The 17,431-nt window shown below is 41.5% G+C and overlaps 2 protein-coding genes across 3 annotated transcripts; both read left to right on the top strand.

Moving 5' to 3' along the window:
- The first annotated feature begins 1,068 nt into the window (after positions 1–1,068).
- Positions 1,069–6,373, top strand: LOC311034892 (kelch-like protein 24). Its single transcript, XM_084042921.1, has 12 exons — positions 1,069–1,231; positions 1,586–1,720; positions 2,361–2,555; positions 2,744–2,887; positions 3,131–3,299; positions 3,726–3,863; positions 4,340–4,462; positions 4,626–4,808; positions 5,467–5,598; positions 5,721–5,889; positions 5,976–6,101; positions 6,237–6,373. The coding sequence occupies exons 2-12, from the start codon at positions 1,589–1,591 to the stop codon at positions 6,265–6,267; spliced, it is 1,542 nt and encodes a 513-aa protein (XP_083899047.1). The 5' UTR covers positions 1,069–1,231; positions 1,586–1,588; the 3' UTR covers positions 6,268–6,373.
- Positions 6,374–8,112: 1,739 nt separating this feature from the next.
- On the top strand, positions 8,113–16,997 carry LOC311034841 (kelch-like protein 24). 2 transcript variants are annotated; one of them, XM_084042864.1, is made up of 13 exons: positions 8,113–8,330; positions 9,350–9,534; positions 10,168–10,302; positions 10,415–10,609; positions 10,844–10,987; positions 13,315–13,483; positions 13,951–14,088; positions 14,568–14,690; positions 14,854–15,036; positions 15,845–15,976; positions 16,093–16,261; positions 16,346–16,472; positions 16,782–16,997. In XM_084042864.1, exons 1-13 carry the CDS (start codon positions 8,270–8,272, stop codon positions 16,797–16,799), a joined length of 1,779 nt encoding a protein of 592 aa, XP_083898990.1. In that variant the 5' UTR covers positions 8,113–8,269; the 3' UTR covers positions 16,800–16,997. The 2 variants fall into 2 exon arrangements, with proteins under 2 accessions (XP_083898990.1, XP_083898991.1); XM_084042865.1 differs by lacking the exon at positions 16,346–16,472.
- The last annotated feature ends 434 nt before the right edge of the window (positions 16,998–17,431 follow it).

Genomic DNA, 17,431 nt, shown 5'->3' with positions numbered 1-17,431 from the left:
TCTGGATAATGGAATCTTTCTATTGGCAAGATCTGTAGGGGGGGCAGTGGAGCAACACATTTATTTTTGCCATCCGGTGAAATATTTACTTTTTTGGTCATAAAGTGTATTTTAGACGTGAGGTGGGGGGCTCCGAGTGTTCCCTCTAAGGAAAGTAGGCTTTCAACATGTTAAAACCGTCTTTGTTTTGGTGAGCAGCGAAAGTGTATTTTTTATTTTCACTACAGACGAGAGGCTGCGCAGCCTGTGCTGCGGTCAACGGATGAATAGTAACATTGCGTTAAGGAGAACTCCTTCTAACGCTATATGGACCACCAAGGCCGGCCCGCCCATTAGACAGAGGAGACCATATCTATGGAGGAGACAGTTGCCTAGGCCGCCACTGGGGGGGGGTGTGTGTGTGTGTGTGTGTGTGTGTGTGTGTGTGTGTGTGTGTGTGTGTGTGTGTGTGTGTGTGTGTGTGTGTGTGTGTGTGTGTGTGTGTGTGTGTGTGTGTGTGTGTGTGTGTGTGTGTGTGTGTGTGTGTGTGTGTGTGTGTGTGTGTGTGTGTGTGTGTGTGTGTGTGTATTAAAAAAATAAAAATAAAAGAATATATATATATATATGCATTTTTCATATAATATATTTTAAATCAAAGTCATTATAACCTTGCACCATTGAGCCGTCCCATTCTCTCTTTTACTGGCTGATTGACGTTTTTATCATATTTTACTTAAGTGAAAGTAAAGTAAAAGTCCGGAATTCAAAATTGACTTGAGTACCAAAAGTAAGTACTCGTTATGCAAAAGGTTATCAAAATGTCTAAATTAAAATGTATTAAAATCCTTTTATTTTTGGCTGTTTTCAAATAGCCAACGTTTGAATAGGGCTGAAGTGGTCAATGTATGTTTTGTAATAATCTAAATCTACAAAGTAACTAGTAACTAAAGTTTTCAAATACTTGTGGTGGAGTAGTATTCTGTATTCTCTATTCTGTTCATTAAAGGAATGCAAAAACAAAATGGTTACTATACTGACCATACATTCCTTCCCCTCCTGTTGTACAGGCTGGTCCAGCAAAAAGAAAATGGATAAAACCGTGTTCACGGAGGAGACTCATCCCAACAAGGTCTTAGAGGGCCTAAACAGGCTTCGGCTCAACAATTCATTCTGTGATGTGATTATCTGCTGTGGAGGAAAGGATTTCCCCTGCCATCGGAATGTACTAGCCTCCTTTAGTCCTTATTTTGAGGTAAATGCAGACCCTCAACGCTCCATCTGAACATGTATTGACCTGGTGTGGAAAACCCAGCCTATTATAAGCCTAATTAAAAAGGGAAGATTTAACATATATTTTGATTCCAATCATTGTGAGCCTGTAGATCTGCTGCTTTTAAAAAAAATGTTATTCAGTTTTTTCAACCTTTAATACCTATAATGAGGAGCCCAAAATAGGGATGCCAGGGTTAAAGTTGTTAATGCAATGGCTTTCCTGTGCAACAAATGTCATGCTATATCCAGTCAACTAATTGTAACGCATTGTAAATAAGAAATTCCTAAACAATGAACACTGCCGGTCAACCATTAACCTTTTCAACCTGCACAGGCCATGTTTACAACTGGAATGATGGAGTCCAGAGAGCACAGGGTTAACATCAATGAAGTGGAGCCTGAAGAGTTTGCCATGCTGGTGAACTATTCCTACACGTCAACGGTGGAAATCTCTACAGAAAATGTGCAGGTATTTATCATCATAAAACATATACATTTTTGACCCACCTCTGTGCTATATATTTTTTTTTATTTTTGTCTCCGCCAGGAGACATTGTTTTCACTTTCCGTGCCCCCCCCCTCGGCCAAGCTAACATTGGTCAAGCCTCACGTGACACGTGACAATACGGTGAAATAGTGTGATCTGATTGGCTAGTGACGTATAGCGGCCTATAAATACATGTGTCACTTTGAAAGAGTCTTAGCCTCTTTCAAAGTGAGGTAAGACAGGAATAATCACGAAATGGCTGAGAAATGGCGGATACTGTAACAATTGGATAGGACACTTACACAGACAGGACGGATAGGACACTTACATAGACAGGACGGATAGGACACTTATACAGACAGGACGGATAGGACACTTATACAGACAGGACGGATAGGACACTTATACAGACAGGACGGATAGGACAGTTATACAGACGGATAGGACACTTGTGTCATGTTACTATGCCACAGTAACATGTTCTATTTTTGTAAGAATTAGAACATAAGAATTAGAACATTCCCAACATTACCAACACAAGTCTGCTGGCGGAGACTTGTGCTCCGAGGAGCACTTTTTCTAGTTTTATATATATATATATTTTTTTTTTTATATGGTCTAGGCCCTGCTAGCAGCAGCAAACCTGTTTAATGTTACTGGTGTAAAAGAGGCCTGCTGTCGTTTCCTGGTGCTTCGTATCATGGATGAACAGAACTGTGTAGGGATTCACCTCTTTGCTGAGACCCATTCGTGTAAGACACTGGCGCAACACAGCATGGATTACATCCTTGATCACTTCAGTGACGTCTGTCAGCAGGTCAGTGATTGAGAGATCCTTACATTTACCAACTTTTTGACTGTAACACAGTCAAAGTATCAAACTAATCAATGATCAAGTATCAGATAAACAAGGTCACACTATGTTGCAAGGTGAGCTTTGTGGCCCTTGGCGTGGAATTGTTTGGGAACCCCTGAGCTAATCTACTGTATTCGTTCCGCCACTAGGAAGAGTTCCTGTCTCTCTCTGTGGATAAACTGACAGAGGTTCTGGCCAGTGACGATCTCAATGTATCCAAGGAGGAGATCGTATTTGAGGCTGCAATGTTTTGGTTAAACAAGTGCCCTACCCGTAGGCAGAACTTGGAAAAGGTCAGTCCCTTCTCTGTGTTTCACCTGAAGTTTCAGAAGTCAATCAATGTGACTGGCTAAGACAAGCTTAAAGTGGATGTGCATTTCAGTTAACTGTTGATGGTTAATCATAATAAAAAATGGTAAATGGTGCATTTATATCGCGCTTAGATCCAAAGCGCTTTACATAGATTGTGCATTACATTCACCCATTCACACACACACATTCATACACATTCATTAGTGTTCTATTTGTTCTTTCAGGTTTTCGAGCCTATCCGTCTGCCTCTCATCAGTCCCTCCTACCTCCATGATGTGATTGAGTCTGTGGATGTGGTGAAGGAATCCCAGGGATGTCAGACGCTCATCTCTGAGGCCAAGAACCAGCATCTCCTGCCCTCCTGCCACACAGCTCAACCACGTTCATCCACTGGTACCCTGCCTGCCTCACACATGCATGCATGTTGCAACTGATTTTGGAAAGAAACTCATTTTGGGATTGCCGAGACAAATGCCTCAAATAATACATGGCAATAAAAAAATCAGATTTGTTTCTCTTCGGTGTGGCATTTTGGCATTTCGGCTGCATAATTATTATTGCATATTTAATTCATTACTGCAGCCTTCTGTCATCCTTTGATTTTACAAGTCAGGCTTTGATTTAGATTTTTGCATTGTTGTACCTAGTTTTTGTTAACTGTAACTTACTAATGTTTACCCGTTTCATTCTCAATTCATTCATTGACAGATAATTTGTGCAATTATAACATTTCACATGCTCACACATTAATTTGCTGTGACAACCTGGCCTCTTGCACATACTGATGCTGTGTTTGTTCTATCCCCTCTGTATGTGAAGTGATACTGATGGTGGGGGGACAGAATGACTATGGCTTTGCGCTTGATGACGTTGACTGCTTTGATCCACTGACCAAACGATGGAAGACCCTGAATTGTCTGCCCGAATCTGTCATTTCTCTTGGTCTGGTTGTGTTAGGTACTGTAAGTAGTACCATCAGAGGTAATCTCACGTAGTCAGAGATCTCCACCTGGAGATCTGGTGACGTCTAAATTCCATATAGTGGGTAGAACTGCCTGGAAACAATTAGGAAATGCATTCTAGAACCAATGCTAAGTCTTTAGGAGGTCCTACAGATTTTAAAATCAGTCCGTTAGCGGATCTTTTTTCAGTTTTTATAAGACTGTTGACTTCTGTGGCCGATGGTGAGGTAGGTATTATGTCACAATACGCTGGACCTATTCTGATGAATTTCTAGCTTGATAAGTACACCATCACAATAAGTACAGGCATGAATGAACTTTTTATGAATAGTATGTGGTGACATCATTTTAGGTATCAGTGAAGACCTTTCAAGTTGTTTATGCATAGTATCTTAAATGGCAATGTATCTTGAGCTGAAAATGTTCATGTCTTGACAATCAAGCTATAATTTGTCTCTTTTCCCACCGTAGGCTCTACAGTGTATATGGCTGGAGCCGAATCCTATGCAGCATTAAGCAGCATCTGGCGTTATGACCCTTCCCACGACTCATGGTTGAAGATGGCATCCATGAACGAGGGACGTAATGGCTTGGGTAATATTTTGAAATGATGGCATTCAATTTTGTTTAGAGTAAGGGCTCATGGGTTGTTGTTGCCTTCTGCATATAACCGATCAGTTCTAACGACCAACGGTTTGTTTTTGTTTCTTTGTTTACTTTTTTCTTTTTTCCTGGTACAACCCCACATGGTCTATAGGTGTGGTGGCACTGGGTGGATATGTGTATGCAGTGGGTGGCTTTCTGCACAATAAGCCTATGACCTCAGTGGAGCGGTATGACCCCTACACCAACACCTGGCAGCTCATGGAGTGTGTCGGCATGCCAGAATATCCCAGGAGCACTTCTGTGGTCACACTTGATGGACTGATCTACGTTATTGGTATGGAACAGGTTTATGTGTCTGCAGGTTTAGCCTGTTGGGTTTCATGGGGTATGAAAATCATGATGGTTAACCAAAAATGGCCAAAGACTTTGTTATTATTATTGTCTCCGCCAGGCCGGATGGCTGAAGGCCTGTTTTCGCCCATGTTCGTCCGTCCGTCCGTCCGTCCGTCTGTGTGTTTGTCTGTGAACAGAAATATACCACACTGTTAGACCGATCGGCATGAAACTTTGCACGCACACTCACGGCGGCCAAGGAAGAACCCCGTTTTGCACGAAATGCCGCAAGCACCACTGGATCGATTTGTGGGAAACTGTCTACGCACACTCCCAGTAAGCCAAGGAAGAACCTCCACCCAAATTATTTCAAATTGGCCTGTTATAGCGCCACCATGAGGCAGACTTTTGCAAAACATCTTTTGCTGTTACTACTACAGATTTTGTCCAAACCTCACCCAAATCTGTGTGATCAAAACTTGCCTGTCAGATTTCTCTTATTCCATTTTGATAGGCTATGGTTAGCTTCCAAAGTTTGTGTAGGCAACCCGGCCTGGCAGAGACCTGTACTCCGAAGAGCACACTTTTCTAGTTACATATTCATCCTTCTCACGTTGACAATGAATAATGTTTTGTCATTTTGTCTTCCTGGGGCCTAGGTGGCACTATTTGCCATCGCAAGGTGCACACGTACAACCCTGAAACCTCTGTATGGACAGAAGTTGCTCCTATGCAGGGGCTTTGTCGTAATCCAACTGCCTGCACGTACAAAGGGAAGATCTACGCTATAGGTATCATACCTGTTCTTAATGGCTCTCTGTTTCATAATAAACTGAGTTCAACTTCACTGTAGTTTTAGCACATAATAGAGCCCACTAACAGTCACTATCCTTTTAATTCCTGTTTATCACAGGTGGTCGGCATATTTCGAATAGCCCACCCCTGGGCAAGGTTGAATGTTACAACCCCAAGACAAACGAGTGGACCATGTGTGCCTGCATGAAAAAGCCACACTGCCTGCCTTCCGTGGCTGTGGTTAATGGAAAGATCTATGTACTCGGAGGGGAGACAGTGTCTGGCTAGTAAGAAGCTGCTGCTCCATGAAAAAGGTGGCTGCTTTTTCCACACCAGACTTTTCACTCATATCTGTTGTTCTCTCTTCTTATAGTGCTGAACGTACCATCGAGCGGTATTGTGAGCAGACGGACACATGGGATATCATAGGGGAGATGCCCCCTAGACGCCACCTGCTCAGCTGTGTGGCTCTCAGGTCAGCTGTGTGGCCCTCGCACAGGTAGCTGACGTTGGCACACAGTAAAATCCTGCGTGTTAATTTAACTCTTAGTGTACAAATATGCTGTATGTGGACACAAGGAATGGTGGACTGTAGTTAATCTAGTTTTATGTATTTGTCCTTTTCCCCCTAAAGGCTGCAGATGACCAATGTCCTACCTGAGTGATGGCCGTCCTCAGACCACGGCCCTTATAGTCACACAGCCTTGTTGTTGTTTTTTGTTTTTTGTATAAATTCCTAGTATGTCTGATGATGCACCATCCATAATAAATACCGGCTTGTATTGATTTATTGTTACTGAGGGTATTTTCCTGGAAAATGTTACTGTCTATGTATGATATTTTGTGCTGTGCTATGAAGCCCAGGCCTTTTGCTTTATACACAGGTCCTGGTAGTTATCTAAAGCACTGTTTCCCAAACACTGGGTCGGGACCAAGGGGCCAGCTTGAGAGTTGTACATTGAGTCTAATACGGAAGAGACAGTTCATATGAATGCCCTGTAGTTTCGCTGTTTTACCCCTGCTGGTGTCAGAAAGAATATTCTCTCAATGCAAGCGGATGGGTTTTTGACAAACTTTAGACTTGATTTTCTTACCTTAATAAACATTGTCATAAGTACTATATGCTTCCTGTCGCTGGTCTCCTTTCAATCATTATGATATGCGTTTTGGTAAATTATGGTCCCATTTATTTTAAAATTGACGATAAAGTCAAAGGTTCTGCTCTAGGATGGGCGGGACGATTTGATTGACAAGCTACACAACCAATAGCATTCTTTAGGGATTTATTTCCGGTTGCTGTTTTGTATATATTAGAGATGGCGGATTTCAAATTCCTGAACTATTGGCTTCATTTTCGGTCTGTAGAAACCAGGGGTGTGGCTTAGTACATTCATTTTACAGTCTATGGTCGGGACCCATTTGTGGGTCAGGGACTCATTTATTTTGGTTCACGAGAAAATATCCTTACATAAAAATATTTATAAATTGTTTCAGAAGAATTTCAAAAAATAAATAAATAATAAAATCTACATTTTTCAAAACAATGTAATAAATAAATACAGAAATCAAAGAAATAACAAATTAAAACAAAAAAGAAAGAAGTGAAAATAGTAGTGCCATTTTCACTAATTTTGTGTCCTGGGGAGATCAAATTTCCCTTTTTGATTCCTGAGCTAAAAGGTTTTATTTGGGAACCACTAATCTAAAGTATATAGATAATTACAATAAAATAAACACTGATAAAAGATGTCTGCAGGTTTTATTTATTTTTTGTATATATATTTGATAAGTAAGTCTCTAAGTCTAAACTATTTTAATCATTCACTGTATGCACGTCACTAAAGTTTCATCCAGCTCAATAAAAGTCTAGCCCTGCTCCTGACCCCCTGTTAGTCCTGTACCTCTTCTCTTCGCAGATGAGTGAGGCTGGGACCGAGGTTAGTCCTATACACACCGAGGTTGTCAATGACGTGATGACGACTTCGCGGTAAGCAGCGTTGCCATGTCGGCTTCTTATAAGCCACTTTGGGCTTGTTTTTCTGTAAAGTTGCTTGTAAATATTGGTAGTTATTAGTTAAGTTGTGGGTTGCTGTTTGTGGCTTAAGTGTAATTGCTTATTTGGGCTCGTTTCCTACTGTTGTTTAAACCAGTGGTTCTCAAGCCTTTTCATGTCATGGCCCCCAAATTAATACATTTGTAGTCCCAACCTTCTGAAAATATGTTGTGCCAGAGACCAATATTTAGTGGTTTTGAAAATATTCCAGATTTTTCAATTTGTTTCCAATATTTTTCTTTGAAAATATCAGATCTATAAGCTCACAACGCGTTGTGAGCTTGTAGATCGGTTATTTTCAAATGGCCAATAGAGCTCATGTGGCTTCTTTTGGGCTTGTTTTCATGGACCAGGTTGCTTATTTGTCTCGCAGAATCTGGCAACGATGCAGTACATGTGTTTCCTGTTTTGGTTCCATTCACTTTGTTTGCAGCCAAAGCAACCCAACAAACTTTAATCTTTTTACATTGTCGACTAAAACAACAGAACAACTAAAGCTTATTCTGTCTCCTTTGTGTAGTGACTCTCTCGCTAATCACACCGTCGTTGTTTATTTAGCTAAAGCTGTTGTTTGGTTGGCCTAGCCATAGCTAGTTGAGCTCCATACCCGGGGGATGAGTGAACCTAGACTCCGTGCAGACATGGGAAGACAACCGTTTCTACAGACGAGACAAGGTGGAGAATGAATGAAAACCAGCTCTGGTCTATAGCGTTAGAAAGAGTTCTCCTTAACGCTATGGTACTTTCGAGACGTTTTTGGATAGTAAAGAAAATATTTCACCGGGTGCGAAAATGTTTTAGTTGCTCCACTGCGCCCCCTACAGATCTGGATAATGGAATCTTTATATTGGCTAGATCTGTAGGGGCCGCAGTGGAGCAACATTTATTTTTGCCATCCGGTGAAATATTTTCTTTTTTGGTCATAAGTGTATTTTAGACGTGAGGTGGGGGGCTCCGAGTGTTCCCTCTAAGGAAAGTAGGCTTTCAACATGTTACAACCGTCTTTGTTTTGGTGAGCAGCGAAAGTGTATTTTTTATTTTCACTACAGACGAGAGGCTGCGCAGCCTGTGCTGCGGGCAACGGATGAATAGTAACATTGCGTTAAGGAGAACTCCTTCTAACGCTATATGGACCAGTCCAGAGCTTCTCCTTGCCTAGCCCTGAAACAGTCATGATACGAACCATGGCTACTCCTTGCCATGCATTTTTAAATCAAAGTCATTATAACCTTGCACCATTGAGCCGTCCCATTCTCTCTTTTACTGACTGATTGACGTTTTTATCATGTTTTACTTGAGTAAAAATATCAATACCAAAATGTAGAAAATTACAAGTAAAAGTCCGGAATTCAAAATTGACTTGAGTAAAAGAACAAAAGTATTGTTGTCAAAATATATTAAAGTACCAAAAGTAAGTAAGTACTCGTTATGTAGAAAGTTATCAAATGTCTAAATTAAAATGTATTAAAATCCTTTTATTTTTGGCTGTTTTCAAATAGCCAACGTTTGAATAGGGCTGAAGTGGTCAATGTATGTTTTGTAATAATCTAAATCTAAAAAGTAACTAGTAACTAAAGTTTTCAAATACTTGTGGTGGAGTAGTATTCTGTATTCTCTATTCTGTTCATTAAAGGAATGCAAAAACAAAATGGTTACTATACTGACCATACATTCCTTCCCCTCCTGTTGTACAGGCTGGTCCAGCAAAAAGAAAATGGATAAAATAGTGTTCACGGAGGAGACACATCCCAACAAGGTTTTAGAGGGCCTAAACAGGCTTCGGCTCAACAATTCATTCTGTGATGTGATTATCTGCTGTGGAGGTCAGGATTTCCCCTGCCATCGGAATGTACTAGCCTCCTTTAGTACTTATTTTGAGGTAAATGCAGACCCTCAACGCTCCATGTGAACATTTATTGACCTGGTGTTGAAAACCCAGCCTATATAAGCCTAATTAAAAGGGAAGATTTAACATATCTTGTGATTCCAATCATTGTGAGCCTGTAGATCTGCTGCTTTAAAAAAAAATGTTATTTGATTTTTGCAACCTTTCATCTATAACATACATGGGCAACTGGCGGCCCGGGGGCCACATGCGGCCCGCAGGTTAATATCGGAATACTGATATATTGATTTCAGCTGTTACAATTCCAAACATGCAAACATGACCCGCTTTAATGACTTCAGTCTATATTTTAGTAGCTTAATGACTAGGATTAATATTCCATTGTCTTTTTTATGTCCAATGTATTGTATTTAAGTTCATGAAGTTGGCCCTTTTGGAGTGAGTGTGGAAATATAGTGGCCCTCTCCATCATCAAAGTTGCCCACCCCTGACCTATAATGAGGAGCCCAAAATAGGGATGCCAGGGTTAAAGTTGTTAATGCAATGGCTTTCCTGTGCAACACATGTCATGCTATATCCAGTCAATTAATTGTAACGCATTGTAAATAAGAAATGCCTAAGCAATGAACACTGCCGGTCAACCATTAACCTTTTCAACCTGCACAGGCCATGTTTACAACTGGAATGATGGAGTCCAGAGAGCACAGGGTTAACATCAATGAAGTGGAGCCTGAAGAGTTTGCCTTGCTGGTGAACTTTTCCTACACATCAACAGTGGAAATCTCCACAGAAAATGTGCAGGTATTTATCATCATAAAATATATTAATCGTCTCCATTTTTGACCCACCTCCATGCTAAAAAATAAATAAATAAATATATATATATATATATATATTTATTTTATTGATCTAGACCCTGCTAGCAGCAGCAAACCTGTTTGAAGTTACTGGTGTAAAAGAGGCCTGCAGTCGTTTCCTGCATCTTCGCATCCTGGATGAACAGAACTGTGTAGGGATTCACCTCTTTGCTGAGACCCACTCCTGTAAGACACTGGAGCAACACAGCATGGATTACATCCTTGATCACTTCAGTGACGTCTGTCAGCAGGTCAGTGATTGAGGGATCCTTACATTTACCAACTCTTTTGACAAACACAATCAAAGTATCAAACTAATCAATTTCATATATCATAAAACAATATTGATTTTAATGCATATAAAAACAAATGTGAAAGTATCAAATAAACAAGGTCACACTATGTTGCACTATGTGAGCTTTGTGGCCCTTGGCGTGGAAATGTTTGGGAACCCCTGAGCCAATCTGTGTTTTTTCTGCCACTAGGAAGAGTTCCTGTCTCTCTCTGTGGATAAACTGACAGAGATTCTGGCCAGTGACGATCTCAATGCACCCAAGGAGGAGGTGGTGTTTGAGGCTGCCATGTTGTGGTTAAACAAGTGTCCTACCCGTAGGCAGAGCTTGGAAAAGGTCAGTCCCTTCTCTGTGTTTCACCTGAAGTTTAAGAAGTCAAATCAATGTGACTGGCTAAGACAAGCTTAAAGGGGATGTTCATTTCAGTTAACTGTTGATGGTTAATCATTAATAAAATCATTAGTGTTAAGAAGAGTGTGCAAATGATCCCATAAGGTTCCATTTGGTTCTGTTTATAAACTCACAATGCATTTATTGGGAAAGCATCAGCCTGGCGTGCCCTTGTGGTCCATCACTGCCATTCCATCAACCTGATTCATAATATTCTAACAAAAGATTGCCAGGGCTGCTCTGGCTCAGGAGGTAGTGCGACCGTCTTGGAATCGGAAGGTTCACAGTTCGATTCCCCAGCTCCTCCTGGCTCGTCGAGGTGTCCTTGAGCAAGACATGGATCCCCTACCTGTGCCAGATGAGCAGGACGGTGCCCTGCATGTTTTCTTTCTGCCGTCGCTTTGTGAATGTAATGCACACTGTAATGTTGCATTCACACTAGCAGATACAAAACATACAAATATAAAAAGCTACACAGCATATTTGTAAGCTTTGTATATTTTTATTGTCAGTGTGAACGCAGCATGAAGCTCTTTTGTATGAGATATAAATGCACCATTTACTATTTTGCCTAGAAGGACAATATCACCACCACTGAGTGGCAGCAAAAAAAACAGTAAGAAAGGGTTGTAGTTTTTATGTTTATAAGTTATAACAATGTTGAGTGTTATGATAATGTCCCCTAATTGCATCTTTGTCTGTCGTCACACGCTGACCAAATCACAACGCTGCATTTTGCAGAGATGTGTTCTTCAAACCTGCTCCTCGTGGACACCTAGTACTGATGGTTTTGTATGTGTTACTGGAAGGTTAATGTAAAGCTTTTCTACTGTAGCTGTCTAATCAGGGACTAGTTTAGCCAGGTGGGTTACATTCACTAGTAACCCTGTTAGGATAGAAAACCGAGGGGCACGGTGGCGCTGTCGGTAGCGCTGTCGCCTCACAGCTAGAAGGTCCTGGGTTCGATTCCCGCCGGGGACGCTGTGGGCACTGGGGGTGTGTCTTCTCCTCCGCGTCACCAGCGCCCATACCCTAGGTGGGGTTGGCGAAAGGGCCTACTCTGTGTGGAGTTTGCATGTTCTCCCCGTGTCTCCTAGGGTAGTTAATACCAGTGATGCTATGCTCATTTGAGAAGTGGTTGCTCTCTATTTTAATGACGTGACGCGCACTTCGCTTAACACCTACAGTACAGGTCACACAATGGACAATTGATATGCATATAGGCTAATTCCTATGTTAATGTACCTGGCGTGAGTCGGGAGCCTTTGTAAACTTTGATGAAGTGTGAATTTAAAGTAGTTTTAAATCTATGCGTGTGCCTGCGCGTCCCCCTGGCCAAATAAGTGGTTGCTCGGCGTGCAACCCTGTCCACTGAGCATTGCACCCCTGGTTAATACCCTCACAAAAACACGTAGTAATCCTGGTCACTCTACTGCCTCCACCTGGTCAGCCGGGGCGCCTGATGGAGGGGAAGGGAACTGGTTGGAATAACGTGTTCCTTCCATGCGCTACGTCCTACCAGGGAATCTCCCCCTTGTCAGGTGACAAGAAGGTCAGTTGGCTCTCATGCATTGAATGAGGCATGAGCTCGGCCCTGGCCTCCCTAGTCTGGTGGGGGGAGTGTAGTGCCCAGGATCACTTAGCAAATTGGCACCGGGTGAAAAAAGGGTTACAAAATTGAGGGATAAAAAATTATAAAAAAAGGATAGAAACCCAACAGTGGAGCTCGAGGACAAGGGGTTGATGAACACTCTGTAACACTTCCTATGAAGCCTATGTCTATAATGCATTATAAACATACTTATAATTCATTATAATCTGCTTGCAACACTGTGAAATTATAGTTCTAAACACTCATATATGCACTCATAATGCTTTACAACAATAATTATATCACATAAAACATTTCATAAAGTGAAATCATTTATAAGAATATTAACCACTTAAACCCTCTCGTTTCAGAACACAACTGCACTTTTTCCTTTGTGTTCTGCAAAACTAGCCGATTTACAAGCTCACAACGTGTCCCAACGAGATATGTTTTTGAGCTTGTTGATTTGCTATCTTTAGTGAACGTTACCCCCCAAATAGGCTTGCTGCTGTTCAAGTGGTTAAAATGGTCATGTTTATTAAATCTGAAGGTATAGGATACAAATGTTTGAATGCTCATCTTGTCTTGCAGCAGCTGTAGAGATTTGACAGCAATGTTTCATGTTGTGTACGCAACGTCCAGTTGGGCTAGTAAATAATTAGTGTTCTATTTGTTCTTTCAGGTTTTCGAGGTTATCCGTCTGCCTCTCATCAGTCCCTCCTACCTCCATGATGTGATTGAGTCTGTGGATGTGGTGAAGGAATCCCAGGGATGTCAGAGGCTCATCTCTGAGGCCAAGAACCAGCATCTCCTGCCCTCCTGCCACACAGCTCAACCACGTTCATCCACTGGTACCCTGCCTCACACATGACATCCATGCATGTTGCTGATGGTGGAAAGAAACGCATCACTGTTTTTCTATTTGGGATTACCGAGACAAATGCCTCAAATGTACAAAAATACATGGCAATATAAATTCAGATTAGTTTTTCTTAGGTGTGGCATTTTGGCATTTTTTCAAGATGTTTAGTTTGCCATTTTGGCTGCATAATCTTTATTGCATATTTTATTCATTACTGCAGCCTTCTGTCATCCTTTGATTTTACAATTCATGCTTTGATTTAGATTTTTGCATTGTTGTACCTAGTTGTTTTTTAACTGTAACGTATTAATGTATACCAGTTTCTCAATTCATTCATTTACAGATAATTTGTGCAATTATAACATTTCACATGCTCACACTTTAATTTGCTGTGACAACGTGGCCTCATGCACATACTGATGCTGTGTTTATGTTCTATCCCCTCTGTATGTGAAGTGATACTGATGGTGGGGGGACAGAATGACTATGGCTTTGCGCTTGATGACGTTGACTGCTTTGATCCCCTGACCACACGATGGAAGACCCTGGAATGTCTGCCCGAATCTGTCATTTCTCTTGGTCTGGTTGTGTTAGGTAAGTAGTACCATCAGAGTTAATCTCACGTTGTAGGCGATCAGAGATCTCCACCTGGAGATCTGGTGACGTCTAAATTCAATGTAGTGTGTAGAACTGCCTGGAAACATTTAGGAAATGCATTATAGAACCAATGCTAAGTCTTTAGGAGGTCCTACTGATTTTCAAATCAGTTTGTTAGCGGATTTTCCCAGTTTTTATAAGACTGTTGACTTCTGCGGCCGATGGTGAGGTAGGTTTATTATGTCACAACACGCAGGACCTTTCTGGTGAATTTCTGGCTTGATAAGTACACCATCACAATAAGTACAGGCATAAATTAACTTTTCATGAATAGTACTATGTGGTGACATAATTTTAGGTATCAGTGAAGACCTTTCAAGTTGTTTATGCATAGTATCTTTAATGGCAATGTATCTTGAGCTGAAAATGTTCATGTCTTGACAATCAAGCTATAACTTGTCTCTTTTCCCACGTAGGCTCTACAGTGTATATGGCTGGAGCCGAATCCTATGCAGCATTAAGCAGCATCTGGCGTTATGACCCTTCCCACGACTCATGGTTGAAGATGGCATCCATGAACGAGGGACGTAATGGCTTGGGTAATATTTTCAAATTATAGCATTCAATTTTGTTTAGAGTAAGGGCTTATAGGTTGTTTCCTTCTGCATATAACCGATCAGTTCTAACGACCAACGGTTTGTTTTTGTTTCTTTGTTTACTTTTTTTTTTTTTTTTTCTTGTACAACCCCACATGGTCTATAGGTGTGGTGGCACTGGGTGGATATGTGTATGCAGTGGGTGGCTTTCAACACAATAAGCCTATGACCTCAGTGGAGCGGTATGACCCCTACACCAACACCTGGCAGCTCATGGAGTGTGTCGGCATGCCAGAATATCCCAGGAGCACTTCTGTGGTCACACTTGATGGACTGATCTACGTTATTGGTATGGAACAGGTTTATGTGTCTGCAGGTTTTGCCTGCTGGGCTTCATGTGGTTTATTTTAATGTATGTAAAGCATGATGGTTAACCGAAAATGGCCAAAGACTTTATTATTATTTTCTCCGCCAGGCCGGACGGCTGAAGACCTGTTTTCGCCCCTGTTCGTCCGTCCGTCCGTCTGTGTGTTTGTCTATGAACAGAAATATCCCGCGCGGTTGGACCGTTCGGCATGAAACTTTGCACGCACAGTCCCCGGCGGCCAAGGAAGAATCTCTGCCCCAAACCTTTCACATTGGCCTGTTATGGCACCACCAGATCCCAATTTGTTTTCCAAAACATTTTTGTAGTCAGTGAGTCAGATTCGGACTACTTTTGGGTTTCAAAGTTCACGGGAAGGCCCCGTTTTGCACGAAATGCCACAAGCACCACTGGGTCGATTGGTGGGAAACTGTGCACGCACACTCCCAGTAAGCCAAGGATGAACCTCCACCCACATTATTTCAAATTGGCCTGTTATAGCGCCACCATAAGGAAGATTTTTGCAAAACATATTTTGCTACTGCTCCTACAGATTTTGTCCAAACCTCCCCCAAATCTGTACTCATTATCTATGTAGACATGTGATCAAGACTTGTCTGTCAGATTTCTCATATCCCAGTCTGATAGGCTATGATTGGCTTCCAAAGTTTGTGTAGGCAACCCGGCCTGGCGGAGACCTGTGCTCCGAAGAGCACATTTTTCTAGTTACATATTCATCCCTCTCGCGTTGACAATGAATAATGTTTTGTCATTTTGTCTTCCTTGGGCCTAGGTGGCACTATTTGCCATCGCAAGGTGTACACGTACAACCCTGAAACCTCTGCATGGACAGAAGTTGCTCCTATGCAGGGTGTTTGTTGTGATCCAACTGCCTGCACATACAAAGGAAAGATCTACGCTATAGGTATCATACCTGTTCTTAATGGCTCTCAGTTTCATAATAAACTGAGTTCAACTTCACTGTAGTTTTAGCACATAATAGAGCCCAGTCACTATCTTTTTAATTCCTGATCTATACAGGTGGTCGGCATATTTCGAATAGGGCACCCCTGGACAAGGTTGAATGTTACAACCCCAAGACAAACGAGTGGACCATGTGTGCCTGCATGAAAAAGCCACACTGCCTGCCTTCCGTGGCTGTGGTTAATGGAAAGATCTGTGTTCTCGGAGGGGAGACATTGACTGACTAGTAAGAAGCTGCTGCTTTATGAAAAAAGGTGGCTGCTTTTTCCACACCAGACGTTTCTCTCATATCTGTTCTCTCTTCTTATAGTGCTGAACGTACCATCGAGCGGTATTGTGAGCAGACGGACACATGGGAAATTGTCGGTGCAATGCCCACTAGTCGCCACCATGTCGACTGTGTGGCTCTCAGGATGCGGAAGGATGCATTTGCACAGGTTAGCTGACATTGGTACGCAGTAAGATCCTGCGTAGTAATTTAACTCTTAAGGTTGTTACACACCGGGGCGATTTTTTCGTGGGAATAATGCGTTTTTTTTTTAAACCTTATAGTCAATGGTCCGTACATGGAGCGAAAAAGCAAAGCGAAAAAGCGTCTTTTAATTATTCGGAACGAGTCCGAATTTTGCGTATATTCGCTATATTCGCCGGTATGTAAGGACTTTTAGAGTGTACAAATACTGTATGTGGACACAAGGAATGTTGGACTGTAATTAATATAGTTTTATGTATTTGTCCCCCTAAAGGCTGCAGATGACCGATGAACACACCAGCAGACAGACGGGCACTGCTAACTAAGCCCCTCCTACCTCAGTGATGGCCATGCTCAGACCACGCCCCTTATAGTCACACAGCCTTGCTGTTGTTGTTTTTGTTTGGTTATATATGTCCGCTGATGGACCATGCAAAATAAATACTGCCATGTTTTGTCATTTTGTCAAACATATTGTTACATATTATACTGAGCGTATTTTCCTACATTTATAACGTTTTATACAGTAGTCTACTGCGCTATGAAGCCCAGCCCTTTTTGCTTTACACACAGGTCCTGGCTGGTATCTAAATGTGTCACTTAAATAATAAAACTATTAAACGCTGACTTGTTTACATTGTGGTCCGATGTACAATTCATTCAATTTCATCCAACTCAATAAAAACTCCATTAACTACATTTTACAATGTAGCTTGGGGTCCCAGGGATTAATATACAGTGTATGTTTTTGTGTATAAATAGTGTAAATAAATATACAGTGTATAGGCCTATATATTATAATCAAATGGGCTTTATTGGCATGAGTAGAACATACATTTACATTGCCAAAGCAAATATGAAACAAAACAAATATCAACAGCATGAAATGTATGTACATTTCGAAGGGAATAAAGAGAAATGTAA

The sequence above is a fragment of the Gymnoscopelus microlampas genome (assembly GCF_963454915.1).
Source record: "Gymnoscopelus microlampas genome assembly, chromosome: 2".
NCBI lineage: Eukaryota > Metazoa > Chordata > Actinopteri > Myctophiformes > Myctophidae > Gymnoscopelus > Gymnoscopelus microlampas.
The sequence above is the reverse complement of the archived record's forward strand: the minus strand, read 5'-3'. Positions and strand labels throughout refer to the sequence as shown.

Excerpts from the sequence above, each read along its gene's own strand:
- LOC311034892 (XM_084042921.1), top strand. The coding sequence starts at position 1,589 with ATGTTTACAACTGGAATGATGGAGTCCAGAGAGCACAGGGTTAACATC. Across the intron at positions 4,809-5,466 it reads TGGACTGATCTACGTTATTG|GTGGCACTATTTGCCATCGC; the intron begins GTATGGAACAGG and ends CCTGGGGCCTAG. Across the intron at positions 6,102-6,236 it reads GCTGTGTGGCCCTCGCACAG|GCTGCAGATGACCAATGTCC; the intron begins GTAGCTGACGTT and ends TTCCCCCTAAAG.
- LOC311034841 (XM_084042864.1), top strand. The coding sequence starts at position 8,270 with ATGAGTGAACCTAGACTCCGTGCAGACATGGGAAGACAACCGTTTCTA. Across the intron at positions 10,610-10,843 it reads TCAGTGACGTCTGTCAGCAG|GAAGAGTTCCTGTCTCTCTC; the intron begins GTCAGTGATTGA and ends TTCTGCCACTAG. Across the intron at positions 14,089-14,567 it reads TCTTGGTCTGGTTGTGTTAG|GCTCTACAGTGTATATGGCT; the intron begins GTAAGTAGTACC and ends TTTCCCACGTAG.